Source organism: Lonchura striata, chromosome 5, assembly GCF_046129695.1.
Source record: "Lonchura striata isolate bLonStr1 chromosome 5, bLonStr1.mat, whole genome shotgun sequence".
In the NCBI taxonomy this organism is placed as follows: domain Eukaryota; kingdom Metazoa; phylum Chordata; class Aves; order Passeriformes; family Estrildidae; genus Lonchura; species Lonchura striata.
The window spans coordinates 21,700,372-21,721,422 of NC_134607.1; the positions used below are offsets into that span (position 1 = coordinate 21,700,372).

Here is a 21,051-nt window from a genome sequence, read left to right on the forward strand (position 1 = left end):
AGATGCAATTTAACGTGGTCTAAAAAGAGAAAAAGGTGATTAGGATCCTCTTCAGGCAATATGAAACATTCAGCTGCTCCCTAAGCCTTGCATAAATGTGAACAAAGCAGCAAAGAAGTGTCTGCACACACACACACAGATCCCTGAACAGCCCTGGGGGTCCAAGTTTACTTGACGCAATGCTGTGTACAAGAGATGACAAATCCTCAACTCCCATGGACTTTGAGGCCAGATGGAATCAAATCAGCACCTTTTCGGTCTGACAGGAGGAATGCACTCTGTTTTGCCTGAGGAGTTCTTGACTGGGTCAGCTTTACTTTGAATTTAAATCTCTCCATTCACTTCCTTCTTTTCTATGCTATTCTTCTTTATCCCCCAGTGCAAACTTCAAAATCTTTCTTTCTTTCCCTCTTACCCTTGGAGGTTTGTTTTACCTTGTTTCTCATTCCAGTCTTATCATGCAATACAGAATGTGCCAAATCTGTTGTGTTGTACCATTTATATTAAATGCCATGGAACTGACTAACTTGGGTGATTTTAAGAGTGAAATTTTTAACTTAGGGTAATGGCATTTGTTAATTTTTTTGTGAGACTTATATATCTAACCAGCTGGTTTCTTTACAGAACTAGAATTTTGATAATTTTCATAATGCAAATTCACAACTTTAATTGATCTATGTATTTGGGTCTTTTTAATTGCATGAAGAATTTTAAACAGTGCTCCCTGAGGGCCAGTTCTTTAACTGCTCAGTATGGGAATGGCTTTATTGAAACCATGGGGTTTTATGTGCGCTAGATAAGGCTCTGACCTCTCTTCCAAGGCAAAGAATTTCAGCCCTAATTTAGTATGTAGGGGATAATTTTAGTAATGTGAATAAGTCCAGTTTAGCTGAAGAAATTGCTTATGTGTCTACACTGCTTGTTGAGTTAAAATACCTCAGACCGGAAAATCAGTGGAGAGTATTACCCATCTTAGACTTCACTGCCTATGTGTAATGGAACTGGCAGTGTGACACAATGTACAGCAATAAACAAACAAACTTGAATTACAGCTGTAAAAATAAATTTGTTAACTGACAAGAAAGAAGGATTTAATTTGTTTTTAAAATATTTCTGTCATATGCTTACTTGTAGGTATTATATATGAGTTAGATGTCCCACACCTGAAGCAGATTAGTTAATACAGTCACTGGACTCAGAAGATCAGACATCTGCTCTGAGATGACCTCCACCAGCCTCCAAACTCACTCATAGAGATGACACTTTGACTGCCTAAATCCAGATGTACAGCAACCCTGAAAGCACCTTACAGTTATCCTGCCTGCCCATCAGCTGCCTTGCCAAGAGGACATCTCCTCCTGTAGGTCTGTGTTTCATCTGCCATTCCTACATGGATATTGCAGAGCCCCTATAGTGACTCAAACCGTGTTTAGGCAATGGAACCAAACCCTTGATCCTTGTTATCAGCTTCAATATTTTTCCTCATGTAAATGGCTGTGTCTTTACCTTGTGCTGAGTCCAATCTGACTGTCTCAATTACATAAATTAATCTCGGCCTCTAATTCACAGCAAAATACTGTGAATGACACAGGTGGGAGGTGTATTTTTCCCTGTTAACACATCTTTTTGTTTCAGGCCCTGCAATTGCTGTCATACATGATTCTCAACATGAATGCAGTGCTAAAATCTCTACCAGCACTTTGTTTCAAGGCATAAACTCATGATACTTTTAAAGTGCCTGTGCTGATCCTGCCCTACAAACAGGTATTATAAACCATTTAGTGACGAGTGTACTGACAGTAGAGTGATTCAACTTTAAAAGCTGTCCTCTATGGATCACACCTGAATAGACAGTTGTGAATACTTCATATACGAAATTCAATCAATGTTTTGACAGGTCAGTTAACCCATGTAGAAGAACTTTTGTCTCTTGGAAGCACAGCTTTTGCAATCAGTATCTTGAGAGTGATTGATTTTCTATATTCATCCTGCATCTGGTGTTAATATTGAACACTCCTGCTGTTACTTTACAAATTGCTACAAAGGAAAACTTGGTTACATTTAAGCTCTATGTTGTACAAAGAGGGTGGCCAAACTCTGGAACATGGGGCCAGGGAGCATGTGAAATCTCAGTGTTTGGAGACTCATCTGTACGAGGTGCTGAGCAACTGGGTCTATGTTGGTCCTGCATAAAGTGGGGTTTGGAGGGTCTCTAGAGAGCCCTTGCAAGTTCTTCCATAGTTTTGTGCCTTTTTTTTTGAACCTCATTTACATTCTCAAAACATAAGTCCAAATATACAAACCTTAACTGAATTCTAAAACCAGCCTCTGCCAACTAACTAATATTCACTATGTTCTGATGCCACTAATCCACTCTGATGGAATCTACTACTTCACAATCTTACTCTACACTCGGACAAAGCTCAACCAAGCTTCAATTCTGAACTCTCTGCATGCTACATTTGAGTCTCTGAGTCCAGTCTTTCAAAATGACCACAGCACAATTGATGTTCATTTACCCATATCTATTAAAATTCATCCTGCTTTTATACTTGTTAGAAGTTAAAAATGTCTTAATAAACTGACACTATAGCTTCGTTTTATTAAATTAATAGGTTTTTACTCAGACTTCTTTTTTTTCAGGACAAAACATGGAAAAATGAGTAGCAACATGACTGGGTAAAGTGTATACAAAGGCTAAATATGAAGTGAGCAAGGTCTTTACATTTCTCCTAATGTATTTCTCTCTAGGGTCTGCCCAATCCTCTCCAAATTTCACTCTATTAAATGATGTTCAGTAAAGAGTTTCAAACTTGTCCAGTACAAAAAGGAAAGGTTTTGTATTCTTTGTCTGGGAATATCTAAGACCTGGTAAAGCAGTAAGAATTCAGCAGTAAGCTGCACTGGCACAGGTGGCAGGTACAGAATGTAGGAAGGCAAAGTCTTCTTTAACACCTCACCAAACACCAAAGCGGCATCTATATTTTAATTTTCTAGCAGTAGTCAAAATGTACAAAGCCAAAGTCACACATCCTTTGCCTATCTGGGTGTCTTTATAAACTGTATGTGTTAGTTTCCCCCCTACTTTAGGCAGTTCATCTTTCTCTGCCAGCAGTCCTTCATTCTCTGTGTCAAAAGACACCACCCATCCAACCTCCTGTGCAACATACCTTCAGGTCAGACACATCTCTGTAGCACTGCTCGGAACGGGTGTGATCAGAAAGCTGCACATTCCAGAAACATGGGAGCTGGTACACAAGGAAGGGATTTTGTTTGATGACTGCATTGAAGATATCCTAGCAGAAAAAAAAAAAACAATAAACATTGACAGATAAACATTTGGGTATGTTGTTTCTAGTGTGTGAGGTGAGCTCAATTCCTCCCCCAGCTGACTCTCCTTCTCCCCCTCACAGGCAGAAATTCCAATGGTGATGAAAAGTGAAGTCTGTAAACCTTTCTCCATAACTCTGTTGCCTTGGAGGGTGCTGTTAATCTAAGGGGTGATATATAGATCCGGACAAGAGGAACAAGCTCTCCTGACACACAGAGCTGAAGGACTCCAGCAAAGTTTTCTAACATTCATCTTGTACTGCTGGCATGAGGTGTGGCTCCTGTTCTAGTCACAGGGAGAGAAAAAGGCAATAAAAGACACAGTGCCTGCTGGTACTGATTACTGCATCACTTTTGAACAACGGGCAGGAAAGCAAAATCTGGCAGCTACATTGCTTCAAGGTGAATTACTAAATGTGACTTTGCAACAAGTACTCCAGGTACTTTATGGAGAAGGCATGGAGGACAGATCTGCAGAGGAGCCTACACCATAAGGGACAGAAAATGTCTTGCCCCTAAGCAGCCATTCTGGTGGAGAAGGAAGTTAAAAGGACAATCTGAGGGTAAGGTATTAGGGGAAGACACAAGCAGCCTTCCTCCTGTCTGCAAAATTCTGCCCCAAAATTATGTAGGTATTAGCAACCCAGGACCTCACTGAAAACACAGTGACGTTGCAAGAATCATTTTAATGAACCTCAGGAGCTTTTGGATCACCCTGCAAAGATGCTGTAAAAAGTGCACATCTCCATGTGCACAGTAGTGTGCTTCCTTTGTGGTGACTGGTCAAGAGCCAGAGGTAGCTCAGAAGGACAGCAAATATCTAAATACGATGCTGTATTGATTAACATGTTCAAGCTGTTGACCAAGAATTATTGTTTCAGGTCTAGTATTACATTAATGGCATTTCTGGGTTTAAATTGGGAGCTGGCAAGAAGCACAAGAAGCAAAACTGTATTTCTATGTTTAGGAACACTATTTCTTCTCTAGGCCTCAGTTTCCTATCTGTGTCAGGGAGACAGCAGCACTTTTGTCTTTACAGGGCTGTTGTGGCAAGGAGTACCTTAAAAGACATCTGGGACTCATCTGCCAGAAACAGTAAAGAAATGTCAGGACACTCTTAAAACTAAAGTCTGATTAGACAATAACCAGTGGGAAAAGACACAGTTTATTTGGACTTCTGGTGCCTGGAGAGTTCTGTGTTAAAGAAAGGAGGACAGAAAATGAAAGCCTGAAAACCCCTTTTGTCCCTCTTATGAATCATCTGAGCAGAGGAGGTAAAAATGCCAGTGCAGTAAGAGGAACCTTGTGACTAGATCTCAATTTCTTCCACATATTGCTCAGAATGATTCAACAGATGGTGACTACAGGCACAATAGCTTTCCCTTGCCTTTCCCCACATCTCATCCCCTCTCCCTTTCTTTCCTTCCCCAAGCCACGGCTCAGTGCTTGTCCCACAGCCCTGCGTGTCCTGCTCACCTGGTCAGCCAGTGAAGTGGACAGCATGCTCATTAGCTCCCGCTCCGCCGTCAGCCTCCACATCTGCTCCCACTTCATCTTCCGCAACTTATCGAGGAGCAGCAAGATCACCCCTGCGGGGAAACACGGGCAGAGACAAAGGGAGCCCATGATGCCACGTGCCAGCCAAGGCCCACCCTGCCCATGTGCTGATTCAGCAGCTAAAACACAACATGAAGTTATCTGGCACATCTGATCGAAATCCTTGAAATTCCTCTGAGGAGCAGATGATCAGTGCTGGTTACAACCCAGACCTTGAGAGGGCCTGCCATTAAGGCACCAAGTGTGCACAGAACAGGATCCTCAAATCAGAAATTTTAAGTTGGAAAAAAGGTACCTCAACATGCATTGTTATTCCCCGGTTGCCTTTTGGCTGGCCAAAATTCCTAGTGTACAAAAAGGGAAAACAGCAGAAACAACGAAACTGGACTGAAACTTGAATCAGCAAAACCTTTCCTTCAGTGTCTTAGAAAAATCTGCTTGAAAAATGGATTCGAAAAGGCTTAGATAAGAGCACTGTCATGGGAAATGAATGCAGACTGAAGAACCACAAAGGAGGAGCATGGATAAACATGAAGGCTGACAAAAACCACCTAGTAAAAGCAATGATGGGTTCTGTGTTGTTTCATATCTTCATTAGTGGAGGGAGGAAGTAAACAGAACAGTAATGACATCTGCAAATGACATTTAACAAGAGGTCTTACAAAAAAAAATCATGGCAACTGTAAAGGACCATAGCAGCTACACAGAAGAATACGAAATGACAAAAAGCAGGCACAGGGAAAAGCTGCCTCAGGGAGTCTAAGTTGATAAAACTGAAAGTAATGAGAAAAAGAAAGGAAATGTAGTCTGAATACTTAAGAAAAACTCTCCTAAAACCGTTGCACTGAAATAAACTAAAAAAAGGCAGATAAAGGACTTTATTTCACGAGTCTCTCCAAATCAGGCTACACTAGGATTAGAGAATGTACCTGAAAAGTGCTGCTTTGGTTGGGAAAGGACATAGGTGGTTCCAGTTCCTTTCTGAATTTTGTTTCTATGATATGGCAAGCTTCTTTCTAGTGAAAACTGGCACAACTATGAAGAAAAAGAAAACCTCTCCTGGCAGTGCATTTTGTGGCCTATCTTAGTTGTATTTTCCATTTATTCCATCTGGTTCCCAAGGATGCTGGAACCTGTGCTGGAGGGATCCCCTTTTATCTTCAGTCAACTTCTCTGCTTCCAGCTGTTGGACTGGGAAGGGATGTACTGTCACAACACTCTACAGTTCATTTATGCAAGTGTGTTTGTCTTCTCTCCAGCTTAAGGGAAGCCTATTTGGGGCATGTAGTGTGCATGCATGAACTTCTAAGAGAGCCATTATACATTGTCTGAAATTCTACATCAGTGTGAAACAGGTTCCTTGTGCTGCAGCAATAAACTGGGTGGGAGATCTCCTCACCAGCAAAGGAGTTTTTCCAGCTGGCAAGAACTGTCAGCTTCACAGTGAAATGCAACTGAGAAGGTTTTTATTAAGAAAAATAAAGAATAATGGTAAGATTCAGTTAACTGTAATAGAATAGTGTTTATAATTCATAGACAATAAACCACTTTTTCTTAATTTATCTAAGCCTCCAGTCTGAGGAAGAAAAGGGGAAATGTTTTAGTATGTGCAGTATTCTCTGATTTTTTCTGACTTCCACTCTTATGCTAGCAGCAGATTATGGCATTGCAGCTAACAAGATTATGCTGTCCTGAGGGGCTATCATGGTAGCAGCTGAGAGTAGAAGAGGCAGATGGAGCGAAAAAACTGGAATATATGTGAGAAAGAATGTACTAAATTATAATACAATCATGGCTATTGAAAATATTCACAAAATTTTACTGTTTCGCCATCAAAACTAATTTCAGTGCGATTTCTATTTCAATTCACCTACAGGCTTGAGTTTAACACCTTTGTAAGGTTTCTATTTAGGCTTCTAATTTACTGCTGCCATAAAAATAACTGCTGGAGAATACTCATAAGTTTAAATACTTACTCATTAGTATTAGTGAGAATAAGATATTTCTACTACGAGGATAATTTAATACTATTCACTTAGTGTTACTGAGTCCAAAAAGAAAGCAAAAACATGTGTTTTGGGAACTTTTAAAACAGTTCATACAAGGGAAAAATTACACTTTTTCAGAACAGTGAACTTTGGGTTCTCTTCCATATTGTTGTGTTGCCAAAAGCAAACATAACAAAAGAACTAACTTCAATCTACCCAATTAGTTTGCAGGCAAAATGTCTGAAATACAGAAAGGAAAATATTTGCCTCAGGATCTGCTTCCCTCAGAGTCAAACTGAGTGAAATCTCAGACTAAATTCAAGATGACACACAGCTGAACATAAGGGGAAAAGGGACTCGCTCTCATCAGCTGTGCTGGGGGAAGCAGAGACTGGAGGAAAAACAAGAAATGATAGGAATATTTTATTAACATCTGGCCCCAGGCAGCAGGACTTCTGATCTTTTGAGAAGTGCAGCATCTTCCTGCCCTAACCTACCTGAGAAAAAGAGAAGGAAAGCTTGGCAGCAAGCAAACAAAAAGAGAAAAGTGGCAACCCAAACACCTCATGAGTATTAAACAAATTATGATCAGCCACAGAACACCCTATTTTCTTTGTCCTGAGGAAATAGTATAGGCATATCCAGAGACGTAAATATCTCAAAGATCTAGGAAAAAAAGAATGCTTTATTACTAAATTTGTGGAAAATATCCTAGTCTAGTTATAACTTGAATGGCATTTCTCTCCTGCTGCTTGATGAGATTTTACTTGAAGTACCAAAATTTGACAGATTCTGAACTGCTCAAATAGGCAAACAAACAAGAAAGCAAACAAACAAACAAAGCAGTTTCTCAAAAATGTCATTTAAGGACACATGAAAAACTCAGCTCCAAAAGCAAAGTAATAAAACTCCCCCAAAGCAGGAAAAAAAATTGGTGAATAATTTGAAATAAAACAGGGCAACAAACGTGAATTAACATATTTGGATTAAAATGTTTCAGCTGGAAAACACTGCAAATTTTTTTTGGTACATTTAAAAATTCACTTTACTTGAAAATTATTTTAATCTCAAAATTGATACAAATTTAAACTCTTACTGAAAATTTTTACAAGATCTGAAAAGGAAAATAAATTTTCTATTTTGGGTCTAACCAAACTTTGGGAGTCACCTTTTCCATCCTTTTCCCATTTTCTGTTTCAATCTAAAACAACTTCATTAAGCAATGGTTTCCAGAGATGCTTTAAGGCATGTCAGCAAATTTGTTCTTCTTTTTTGTTTGCTTTTTTGTTTTGCTTCAGAACAAAATATTTTATTTCATTTTTCTGAACAGTAAATTGTAAGGCTGCAGAAAGATCAGCCATTTCCCCTGGAATACTACCAAGCATCCCCACCTCTTGCTTCAGGAACAAAGACAATGGCTCCTGCTGAAATTCAGAGAGGAACACATAGTAGAGCTGGAAGTAATAAACAACATTTTAAGACAGAACAGAATCATTTAGAGATGCTATAGTGAAACAGGACAAGCTTTCAAACTCAATCAATTTATTACAATGGGCCTTTTAAGGTGCCTGAAAAAAACACTCAGTGCTGTGGGGGAAGAAAATGTAGCTCCTAAGAAATAATTTTCTGTATGATCTCGCCTGTTCCTTTTGGGTGGAACAGGATGCTTTTGCGAGCCTTTGAGGCAATGCCACTTTATGTGAGTAGCACCTCAGAGCTTATCCTTGTCAGGTTTTTAAAAATTCTTCTTGAAATTAGGCCTGCAACAATGAACCATCTAGACAAATAACAAGCAGATACCATCATAATATCTGAAACAGACAGGTAAGACATGCTTCAAAATATACCACAAAACAATAGTGAGTTTTAAAAAAATGACTGGGATTTTGCTATAGGTAAGTAGCACACCAAAGACCACACACCAAACCACTGAGTCTGTAAGAAATAACGCTAAACAGGCCTGAAACTATGCAGATTTTGTAATAAATATCTGACTCAGACATTTAGAGCAGTAATCTACAACGTTTTGTGAAACAGATTTGGCACCAAAAATTTGAATTCAGTTTTAGGTGCTGTGGAAGAGACTTGCAGCTCTGCTGTCCTAGGAGAGGCTCCATGATAGTGCTGACTGCTGAGTACTGCAGCAAATACTTGCAACTTCTTTTAATTCTCATTTATTGTACATGAGGTCAATGGAAACAGTTCCAGTGCATAATGTTAGGCATGTGCCTGTGCCTTTGCTGATCAGGGCTTCAATGACCAATTTTGTTAAGGACTGCATTTGGAATTCACTGAGCCACAGCTACATGCCACTGACTGTGGCCTCTGTTTTCCACTCACAGTATCAAGAGCAAACAGAAAAACATAAGTACATGGCTGTTAGGGATTAACACATTAAATTAAAACTAGGATTCCAAAACAAGCCACTGCACGCATTTTAAAATTTGTGTATTTGTGTGGATGACATTCACAGCATTTATTTCACTTGTTTTATGGACTATCTGTTGCTCATAATTTGATCAGCCATATCATTAATATAATAAAGCCATATTTTTCTATAGCTTTTAACATAATGTGACTGAAGGACTGTCATTCTAGCACATTTCTGGAGCATCCTGGTACATTATTTAACTATGAATTTCATGCACCAGCCTTCTTTTCTCCAAAAAGCCTTTCACAATCTAAAAAATCCAAACTAATAAAAACTTGCAGGCATGCACAACGTGTTTATTGAGAATAAATGATGATTCCACATTGGAACTTTTTTCTCAGAATAAACTCAACAGGGCTGAGAAGCTGTTTTGAAACAAAGTGTGTGTCCCTCCAGGCATGGTGACAGAATGCAATAGCCCTTGTCTTCTCTGCACATGTATTAAAAGTGAAGTTGTCATAGAGGACATTTTAAAATGTTGTGCAGTCACTCTGTTGGGAGGCTGGCTCCTCCTGAAGCATTATAAACATTTTGTTTACACTTCCTGATGACCATTTAATGAAATAGAAGACTTTTACTTTCTTTATTCTCTTCTTCCCAAGTATGCTACTTTTCCTTAGGCAGAATTAAGATGAATGTTTTACGCACAGTTCTAACCTCTTATTACTGAGCTGCTCACTGTAGCTCAGAATGTCCCAGTTTTCTGTTTCTTTACTGCTTAGATGCTATTCTTCCTGTGCAATTTGGAAGTAGATAAACATGCTTTCCATCTTCTCTTTAATGACTTCCACATCAGGGGGAATTTATCCAATTTCCTTACAGCCCCAAAGCTGCTACAAAGGAATTTCCAGAGTCTAGAAGGTCTGGAGGAGAGGAATCATGAGCCATAAGACTTTCACCAGGTCTATGGAGGAAAACCTCTGCTACTTAGAGACCATCCTGCTCAGTAATGCTCTCTCCTCTTACCTCTCAAGAGTCTTCTGAAGAGAGCTAACAATTCCACAGGTCTTTCAGAGGTCAGCAAAGAAAAATCATTTCTAGACCTGAAGAAACTGGCCCTCTCTCACAGAGATCTCAAGCATATAAAGTCCCAAGCAGTAAAAATTCACACACTAAACAGCCGAAATTGCTGAAAAGATTTGCCTAACATGGAAAACAACATGGCTGGAAAATAACAAAAATATTAGAAAAGTAAAAAATGGAAACTAGGGGTTCTTGCCAGCTGCTGTTAAGGGCAGCAGGGCATCAAGGCATGTGCATGGGCATCAAGAAGACATTAAGGAAAGCAACCTTTCTCAAAACCCTGTATCCTGAATGTTGTACAAAGGGTTGTTGGAGACAAAAACCATCTGTAAAGAAGCTCCTTACATGGCTTTTAAAAAGCTTCGTCACAGCCTTTGCACTCTGTCACCCTTATGAGTATATAGCACAGAGAAACTACATTTTAGAGGCAGAAAAGAAATATTCCAGGGAGTTCTCATTTGGTAACTTTTGGAAATGGCTTCTAAGAAGGGGGAAAAACCCTGTAAGAGGCACATCATTAAAATCTCATAAAATTCAAAAGACTGGGAAAGTTTTTGCTGAGCAGTTTTAAACCTCAGAGAACACATTCTAACCTCAGGCCTGCAAAGGGAGAGAGGAGGGAGGTTTCAGCCTTTATATGCTGTAGCACCACAGCAGTGGCCACATGAAGTGGAGATCTCTCTTAAGGACATCCCACACTACTGCCATGCACAAGGATCAGCTGACACTGCTCCGTGTGCATCTCTGCACATGTCTGAAGGACATCATGAAGGTGCCAAAGTGGCCACTAGCTAGAAGATTGCCAGGTACACATCATATTAGAAAGCATTTTGAAATGTGAGATTTAAAAAGAAAAATTATATTGGGTGGGGGAGGGGTGTGAATGTCAAAAATTTCTATAAAGTTTTAAAGAACTTTTCCTCTCTTCAATACTAAAGCTGCAGTAAATTCTTACACACAAGATTAGCTGTGGTTTCATTTGCCTGGGTGCTTAGGTGGCTTCAAGAGGAAAACAAAGTCTTGATTAAACACTTCCTTAGGTGATAAAGTCAGAAAGGATAATTTTTCACTCTTGCTCATAGGATTTTTCAAAATCAGTTTGGGGTCTAGTAGAGCGTAACTTCTAGAAAAAAAATTCAGTCTTTATTTAAAAATTTTCAATAATGCATAGTCTACCACAAACTTTGATAAGTTATTCCAATGCGTAATTACACTGATGAAGGGTGCTTCCCTTATTCTAATTTGAACATCTCTTTGAACTTTCAGCCATTTGATCTTGCTGAACCTTTGCTAAATTGGCAAGCCCTCTATTAAGAAATCTTATTTTCTCCTCCAAAATATGAATAACCTAGGATCCTTTGACTTGCTCCCAGACAAGCTCCTGGAGCCATTTTTCCAAACTTCATAGGAAATTTTCCAGTATTATTGCTGAATTTTCTAAATTTCTAAGTGGTCATCTTTGACCTGTGGAGCTTAGACCTCGACAAGTAGCTAAATCTACGTTTTAAAATATATACAGTCCAAGAAGTGGTCCCCAGCACCCAGAGCACCAAAGCCCTGGTTGTGTGTGGACAGCTGTGGATATGCATGCACTGCTCAGGGTCTGGCTCTTTCCTGCTGGCCACATTCACCCTGCACAGCACTTGTCTCTGAGCTCTAGTTCATGTTCCTTCAGTTGGCAGACAGAACAATGATTCTGTCTGCTTTTCTCAGTGTGGATGGCATTATGAGAGAGCCATGTCACTGTTTTCTAGACTGGAGTGTTTTTAGCAAGGAACAGAGGGTCTGTGCTGTGTGCAATGGAGAATGTCATCAGGGCATGCAGAATATGAATCTTCTGATGCCACATTTAAGGATTAGAAAGAGGTGCAAATGGAGTGTAGTCCTAGCCATGCTACTGTCCAGAAATACTTCCTGAAGTGAACTATGAACAAATGACACTTTTTTATTTTTTTTTTTTAATGAAAGACAGTTTGGTTCCTGAGAAAGACAGGGTACCAACTAATTTCTGTGTCCTGTGGATAAACAGGGAGACAGGAGTAAAGAATGAACTAAGCTACCTGGTAGTGTAGACACCAAGTACGACAGGAATAAAAAGCCTCCATCCTATACAAAACAAGTGCATCTTCTGTACTTATACTTGAGATGACTCTCTTTGTACATCCAATGACCACACAAAGTATTTTGTCAATCATATCAAACCTGGAGTTCATCTAATTATCCATCCTGGACTGACTGTCACACATCTCTTAGTTCTTCCTGAACACAGAATTCTTCATATCAGTGCCTCAAAACAAAGAATTGTGACTGAGTGTCACAACTCTACAAAAAGCCAGAGGAACTGGACTTTGGGTGAGCTGTGCTGAAGAGGAATCACAGAATAATACAGATTGTACAGGGTTACTTTGCAGGAGGTCCAGTCATTGGATCTCCATGTGCAGGCATGTTTGGAAAAAGGGATCACACAAAGCTTGTTTTTATGGATAAAAACTGAGGAGGTTTGTTGAAATTTGCTGACTATTTACCCTTTTGAAAACAAGTACACCTTCCAAAAGTAATTTATCTTGGACCCTCCACCAAAGAACCACCAACCTTTAAAAGAAAACATAATCTGTTTATTAATCCTTGGCTCTTGTAAATCAGCTTAAATCTCTTTGATGCAAGAGTCAGGCATTGATATCAGATTTGGACCTTCTCCATGATACTTATCTACGCTTTATTCTTCCATAAAAAGCAGAAAAAAGTGAATGGAAGCAGGGACCACTGCTTTAAATTATGTTTGGCTTTTTGGTTTTGATCCTCTCAAAGGCATCATATTTAATAGGGGTCAAAATATCAACAATTTTACAAGGTTTCCACTTGGGACTATGTGAAGAGGAAAAATGCACCCTGCACAGGTGCTAATTATTTTGGCTGGCTTTTAGTCTTAACAATGTCTGCCTTATACTTTCCATCACGGTGGAGAAGAGCTTTCAAAAGCAGTTTCTAATATGAAGTGTAGTCCACAAGGCTAATTGTAACAATGGGCACTGAGAGCAAGAATCCATCATAGCTTTTCTGGGTCTGGTGCTCACTCAACACCTCACCAACAAAGGAAGAGATGTGGTTCAGGGCTGAACAACATGAAAGGCATTTCTTTCTGTTTGGATGACAAAGAGGTTTGGAGTTTTGTATTCAGAGAAAAGCAGAAAACTTCCCCCTGCCTTTCCCCCCTTTAATGGGCAGTTTATTGACTGAGTGAGATTCAGGAGGAATAGAACATTCTGAGAAATGGATTAGAGGAACGAAAGCAGCAGCACACAATGAACAAGCCTGGAAATTAACTATAGCATTAAAAAAAAAAAAAAATAGGAAACATAATCCTTCCTGCACAACCACTTATTTTCTAGTAACAGAGAAGGATTAGGTTCACAACAGAAATACAGGGATTTGCCTAAGGAGCTGTTTATCATGCTGATACAACCAAACTGGGATACACTTTGGGTAAGGAGCCTGCAAAGTTAAGACTGCCAAGCTCTGAGGGTTGTGTTCAGCAATGAAAAACCCAGATGGTGGTCAGTTACAGGGGACATTCCACAGGAGTTGGTATAGGGCCTGATCCTGTTACGCATTCAGATTAATGAGCTGGAAATGGGATAGAATGTGTCCTAGGCAGTGTAACACATTGGGGGCCTAATTCCCTGGGGATGGGCAGCTACACAGGGTCCTTGACTGGACAAGTGGGTAAGAGAAAGCTCCTAAAATTCAACAGGAAGTCCTGGATGGGACTATTCTTGAATAAAGAGTACACACTGGAGGACAGGTGGATATATTTCCAGAAGTTCTAAGGGATTGGGTGGATAGACAGTTGAACATGAGCCAGCAGTGTGACTTTGGGGCAATATTCCATGTGTTGGGCTATACCAGCCCTCAGTATAGGGCTCACCTCAATGGGATGTGATTAGCACTCTTGCCTCAGCACTTGTAAGACCACATCTCTGAAGCATTGTTTTGGATTCCTCAGCCAAATAAATACCCTGACACGCTGAAGAAAATCCATCAGAGAGCAACCCAAATGGTCATAGGCCTGGCATTCATGAGGAGAAGCTGGGAGAACTGGCCTTCTTCAGCCTGGGGAAGAGAAGACTAAGGGATCTCCTGTTGCTTTCTAAAACTACTTAATGGAACAACACTTTTCTAACAGATGCACAGAGACAGAATGAGAGGTAACGGTCACATACTGCAGCAATGGAAAATCTAATTACATATTATGAATTTTTATGTTTATTTTTCACTGAATAGAAAAACAGTGGCTGAATCCAGGAACAGGCTGCTCTGAGAGGTATCTATGAAGACACTTGAAACTCTGCTGGAAAAGACCCTGAGCAACCTGAGCTCACTTTCAATTGGAAGAGGACCAAAAGACTTTGGGAGATCTCTTCTGACCTAAATTGCCTATAATTCAACAGTTTGATTTGGGAAAAGCTTGTCTTTTCACTGTCTGTGACTTTCTTAAGAACAACTGTGTAGAGATGATCTGCATATAGAATGTATTGTTGCAGCACTCCTGTTCTCCCCTGAGCTCACTTTGACAAAGATTGGTGCAGAAGGGAAGGCAGAGGAGCTACAGCAGGAACAATTAAAGCCAGGACATAGCTGAACATAAAGACAATGAGGAAAGGAAAGGAATGAGCTGCTTCTTCTGAGATTTGTGTCCACTCAGTTTTGCAGATTCTCCTCGGTATTTTTTTAAAGCAGAAAGGTTTGTCCTGAACTTATTTTGCCCTATCACAAAGATGATTAAAGCATAGTGATTTCTGTAGAAAGCAGCACCTAAGAGAGTGATTTGACTGTGACCAAATGCCAGTGGTTTTGTTGGTACTCTCTTAGTGGGAATGACTTTGACACGGGGCAGAAAGACATCTCAGTCTCTGCTACTTTCTGTGACAGGCACCAAGCTCCCTATTAAGAGTCCAAAGAAGGAGTCCAACTGCGATCCCACTTTTCTTTGTTTCGGGACTGTGGCTAAAACCGCTGTCTCTGTCTCTACAAAAGGGAACTGTCTTTACACAATCACTTCTATGAGCACAATGAGAAACTGGAAAGTGAACTTGCACTTCAGAAGAAAAGGTACTGGTTTTACTATCACTGTGCATTTGTCTGAGGCTCTCCCATCATATAATAGAAGGTTTTGTTCTCAGTATAGGCACCTGGATGCCTTTACTAAGCTTTTATGTGCAAGTCTTTTATCCAAATTTAACCTGCTAATGATTGTCCCTTTACAATAAAGAGGGCACTTCAGACTGCTGGACAACATAATTACTGATCAAGGTTTATATGTTCACATAAAAAACTGCTTGATCAAGCTAAAAATAGAACACTTCAAAATTATTTTCTAAATCATTACATTGGAATGCTACATCTAAATTCCTGATTTATGTACATTACATGGAGAACTTTACATTATGGACTCAGGTCAGACCAATAAAACTCCCAAAATGAGGACAATTTAATCAACTGAAAATAAATAAATTTTATTTACCCCAGTACAACTAGAATATGGCTTAGACTGTCTAAATGCCATCTTTTTTAATCACAGGTTTTCTAAGAGATAAATGTTTTCAGTGTTTCAAAGCAAATCTGGTGGTGATTTTTAAAAACACGGTTTTTGCACGGGCTGAGAGATTCAATTGCTAAGGAGCAAAGGAGGTATCTGAACAGTAGATTGACTCAGCCATAGTAATGCCTTTACTACATGGATAGGCCTCTCAAACTAGAGACACCATTTTCAAAATCAAATACATATTGACCCTCATTTCAGAAATGTCAAACATGGCTGTAAACAAGTTCTCAGTACATCACATGCCTTAGAAACTGCACGAGAAAGACCTGGAATGAAGCTATTCTTTGAGGATAGTCAGCTTTAAGATAGCTTATTTTTAAGTGCAAGCTACAGATTATAGACAACAAAGATAGGGATGTGGCCATCAAAAAGCAGAATTATCACTTTAGCTTCCTTTGACGTGAACAGACTGATATTTCCTGTTGAGACTAAAAGCAACCACAGACTGGCACTTCCTAAACTGCTACCTGGACAATGTGCACAGTATTTGTTCTTCAAAGGCATCTTTACATGCATAAAGCTCATGTGCATCACCGTGCTTTGCACTGAGAACAGTATTTACTGAGTAAACTCAGAGTGTCTTAAAGGAAGAATAATCCAATCCAAAAAACTGGCACAGTGTGACTCTAAGTAGATGAAGAAAGTGTTAGTTTTTGACTTGCCATTAGTGGTTTTTTAATCATTAAAATGCATTTTTCATCTGTTTGCAAAGGCTTCTGTACTTGACCCAATCTTAATGACAGCACTTCCATTACCAAACATGACTTATGTTCCAACTAATGGGAGACAGGAATATTGCAATGGCTTTAGAGGGGGCATGGCTAAGCTTGGTCAAGCCATAATGGTGGGTTTAAAAGGTTCTATAAACCATGACTTTTCTGATTTCTTCATTCACTGAGACAATTTGACAACATCCTCCTCTCTCAAGCAGCCAACATACACGAGTAAAATTACCACAATGTCACGAGTAGGAGCCTGTGGAGCTCGGCTGAAAGCTGTTACCAGGTTTCTGGAGCAGGACCACAGGCAGTGCCATGACTACCAACAACCCCCTCTGCACTGCTTCACCAGTCATTTGCTTTCTGCACTGAAGATGCACAGCATCATCATGAAGGAGCACGAGATGTAATCCAGGCTTATTTCATATAAACAGTCTGTTCTGTGCTTGTCTTTTATCATTCAAATTTGTTAAATATTATGCAAAAATGACGTAACACATGCTTTCAATTTCCAGTTCCACTTCCACAGGTCCTTTTTTTCAGGGAAACAATAAAGGAGAGAAATTCATTCTAGCACTCTTCCAGTCATTACAAACACAGGAGTAATAAGGCACAGTACACACGTAGCCTAGTAATCGTTAGGTGCTAGCCATTCCCTTCTGTTCCCAATCCACAAATCTGGTAATGCCACATTTCCCAGTGTGGGAGTATGAATTCTCAGCTCAAGCTGTTGAGACACCTCCTTATAGTTTCTGGTGGCTGCACTGAGGCAGTGCATTTCAGATGAGCCTCAAATCCCCAGTATGGGCTTCTGTAGTCTGAGAGTCTGAAATCCCCAGGGCCAAAGTTTTTAAAAATGATCCCCAGCACGCAAATTATAGATTTATCCTAAAGCTCCATTTGGCAGACATGGGGTGCATTCTCAGCTGAGGTAAGTTTGCTCTGCTGCACTAAAGCCAGAGAAGCCAGGGGTGATTCACACCGCTGAAGAAGCAGTCAGAAGCCTTAGCAGACATCAGAGACTGCTTTTAAAAGCTATTCTCCACATGATGGAAAGTATAATGCAGACTAGAAGTACTAAAAAAAAAAAAGTACTAAATCCTTTATGTTAAGAATATCTTTTGTAAGATACTTTTCTGAGGACTAAGATGATTGTTACTCCTGAAATGAATGCCAAACTATACAGTGCAACTCTGAAGCTGTCAGTTTAACATCTGTAAAAAGAAAAATCGTAGTGTAGCAATACTTTCAAAAGCCCAGTTTAGTCAGTGAAAGCTAATATAGTTACATAGCAAGAAATTGTGCTTGAATTAGTGTATGAGGAATCTGGAAGAGTTAACTCAGTGCAAAAATCAACACGGAGTGGATGATACATATAAAAGGCATTTGATTAAGCAGCTTACTGAATGTTTGCCAGTAAAGTACAGAAAAAACCTTTGAAAACCTTTGTCGTACAGAAGGAATTGTGTTTATAATGCTTGAGGAGGAGGATGCTATCACAAATAAAGAATGGTTCTAACTAAGAATACCTTAAACACTAATTGAATCATCTGACTTTGGGTTTGGTCTGGTTTTTCAACAATTATATTATCATGGACTGAAGTATGACTTGGATTATCTACCTGTGCAAATGAGGAAGAATGAAAAACAACCAAATAAAATCTTTCCTTGAAAGTCTGTATTGGCTGTCAGGAGGTCTGGCCTGGGCACACAAGGAAGAGCGGAGTGCAAACGCTTACTGGCTTTTAAGAAGCAATGGAGAAGGAACAAACACATCTTTGCCTTTAATACACCTGCCTTCTGGGACTCTCCCAACCTATGTTGTCCAGAGAGGCTCAGGCATAGAAAGATAAAAGTGAAAGAAAAATTATCTTCAGAAACTGTGAGGAGCAGTAGAACACTTTTGACTTTGAGAGGTGCTTCAAAATCAAATCTGCCAGGGTTAGGTCTGGCTGAAGAGGCTCATATAAAAATCTCTTTTCTTAGGATTTTATCCTAGGTCTGTAGTAAATACTCTCTCAAGAGCAAGAGCAAAGTCTACCTGAGAGCCTCCCCCTGATCCAGGCTCTGTTTAGCTCATTAAAGTTTCAGGGGTTTGGGGGCCCTTTCAGAGTTCCTAGGCACCTGCATTTCTATGCCTTCCCCCTCCTGGACTGCTGCCTTTCACAAGTGTTTTGCTTAGAGATACTGCCTCTCTTTTTGGTGTCCTCCTGCTTTAGAGTTTTCTGAATCCTCCTCGGCCACACTGTTGTGTTCAGTGTCAATTATTTTTATTTACTGAACACATCAAACAAGACCCAGTTTCATCTTCCCTGACAAATGTATACCTCCACTCTCTGCTAGATTACTGAGGCAAACAATTAATTCAATCAAGAAATTTATATTAAAGGGTGCTGATTCTGTCAATAACCTCGTTTCCTACTTCTCAGAGGTTGCACTGTTTCACTCAGTGACCTCTTGTTCCACATACTTGAAAAAACAACATTCCACTTCTTGTGATCATTTGTCAATCTTCCATACATTATCTACCTTCTGGTTTTCTTTCTAAAAAAAGAGTTTTTATAACTACAAGGTGAGTTGTGTGAAGAAAGAAATTGTGAGCAAAATAAAATCTTGTGCAGGATTATGCACAGCTTGATAGGTATGTATTAATACAAGAATAAACACATGCAGTGTATGTGAAGGACTGCAGATATTTGATTATTTTTGCGTTCAGTGTAACGTTTATGTGATATACTGACATTTGGTATTCCTATAAACCATTCAGAAGAGTAAGACAACATAAATTAAAGCCTTACAGAATGTTTTTTAACGTTAGCATTTTGGATATAAATATATGTATTTTATACTACCCACCATACATTAATACATTATTCTGATGTTATGTGGTTAATGCCAGATTTCCCTCTGCCAGCATTACAATAGCAGAAAGGAAAAAGCAGAATAAAAAATAAAGCAGAAAGAAGGTAGCTATAGAAGGTGGTCATCTCTCAGTAGAACAAAAGATACTGCTTTGCGGTGTAACAGTGAATTGAATTTACACCAACAAGATCAGTTATGTGTAACATAAACTTTCAGATTTCAGGAAAAATCCATGAAACTTATCTCTGTCTCATGCTTTAAGGGGACTGGGGAACAGGGGTGGGCAGACCTAGCCTTTCTACTTGCAATTCTGGCAAAGAAGAGTTAGGAAACAAACCTATTCTGCCAAGATCTTGTTTCCATATCAATCTGTGTTCTATTAGGCTATTCTTTTCAACATTTCCAGAAAACAGAGATGCTCTGCAGAGGCTAAAATATGAGTTCACAAAAATTAGTGGGATTCCCACAAATATACATAGGAATATAGAAATACAGATGACCCAACCACACAACTTGTTTCATCCTTTTTCTAGTTTGTTTAATTTAATCCAATATATTTATGTGAAGCAAAATCACTTTTATGGTGAGTAATTTCCTGGTAGTGCAGGGATATTTAAATGGACTCATCTGTTCCAAATGGAGGCTTCACCATCTGTTCTGCCCTTTTATTACAAAGAGAGAGAGAACCTAACTCACTGCATCAGCATTTAAAGGCCTGCATTGAAATGATTTAGGTGTACGTGTGTGTTCTTTATGCACCTGATATGTTTTCTCACATACCAAACACAAATCAGTAGGAAGACCTGTCTCTTGTAACCTAATAAATTTTCTGATGTGGTGCCTTTATTCCTTTTTCATTGCAGCAGAAACTGATGGCCAGTAGCTTGCATTTTATTAGAACAATTATGACCCTGTTGGTGTCCTGCAGGGGTTATTATCTTTATTGGGCTAACATTTTGTGATACCATTTACTTCTCTATAGAAAATTATCAACTCCTGTTCACTCCCTCTTGCTGGGCCTACATACAAGTCATCGTGGACAGAAATATTGTAAGAGATGTGCTAAGGACTTGTCAGATTGCTGAAAAGCTCTGTTCTTCCCCAAAGGATGTCACACGATCTTTCTTAACACCATTTACAGAAGACCAGAAATTCCAAAATGCATAACATTGTATAATTTTTCCTTTTTAGAAAGATAAATTTAGCTGTAGCTTAGGAAGGGAGGTGCAAGTTACCACATCTGATTACTCTCTATACACCAGGAGACTGACTGCAGGTGTTAATTCAAAGCAAACCCTCAGGTCCTACCTGTGTTGTAGCCTCTCCCAAGCGCTGGCCAGGGCCGATGGTTCTTCCAGAGGTTGCCCAAATACCAATCACTCTGGTTCTCCACCAAGCCAAGAACTTGCTGCCCTGGAAAATGAGCAAATTGCAAGAATATCATAAGATATAAGACAGTCAATAAATGGAAATCACACAGGAAATCTGGAGAGGGACAACCAGTGGAAGGAGAAGGCAGAAGATGGGGTGCTGCCTTCC

At 39.5% G+C, this 21,051-nt stretch overlaps 1 protein-coding gene across 3 annotated transcripts in view; it reads right to left on the reverse strand.

Moving 5' to 3' along the window:
- Nucleotides 1-21,051, reverse strand: part of LARGE1 (LARGE xylosyl- and glucuronyltransferase 1) — a 276,630-nt gene that overhangs the window by 48,123 nt on the left and 207,456 nt on the right. For all 3 annotated transcript variants that reach the window (XR_013340002.1, XM_077783379.1, XM_021553947.3), the window contains 3 exons: nt 20,821-20,925; nt 4,807-4,919; nt 3,171-3,296 (listed from right to left, as the gene is read on the reverse strand). Coding sequence is in view for 2 of the 3 variants with exons in the window: in XM_077783379.1 (XP_077639505.1) it covers nt 3,171-3,296; nt 4,807-4,919; nt 20,821-20,925 (344 nt within the window). In the remaining variant the exon portion in view is untranslated. The remainder of the gene's footprint in view (nt 1-3,170; nt 3,297-4,806; nt 4,920-20,820; nt 20,926-21,051) is intronic.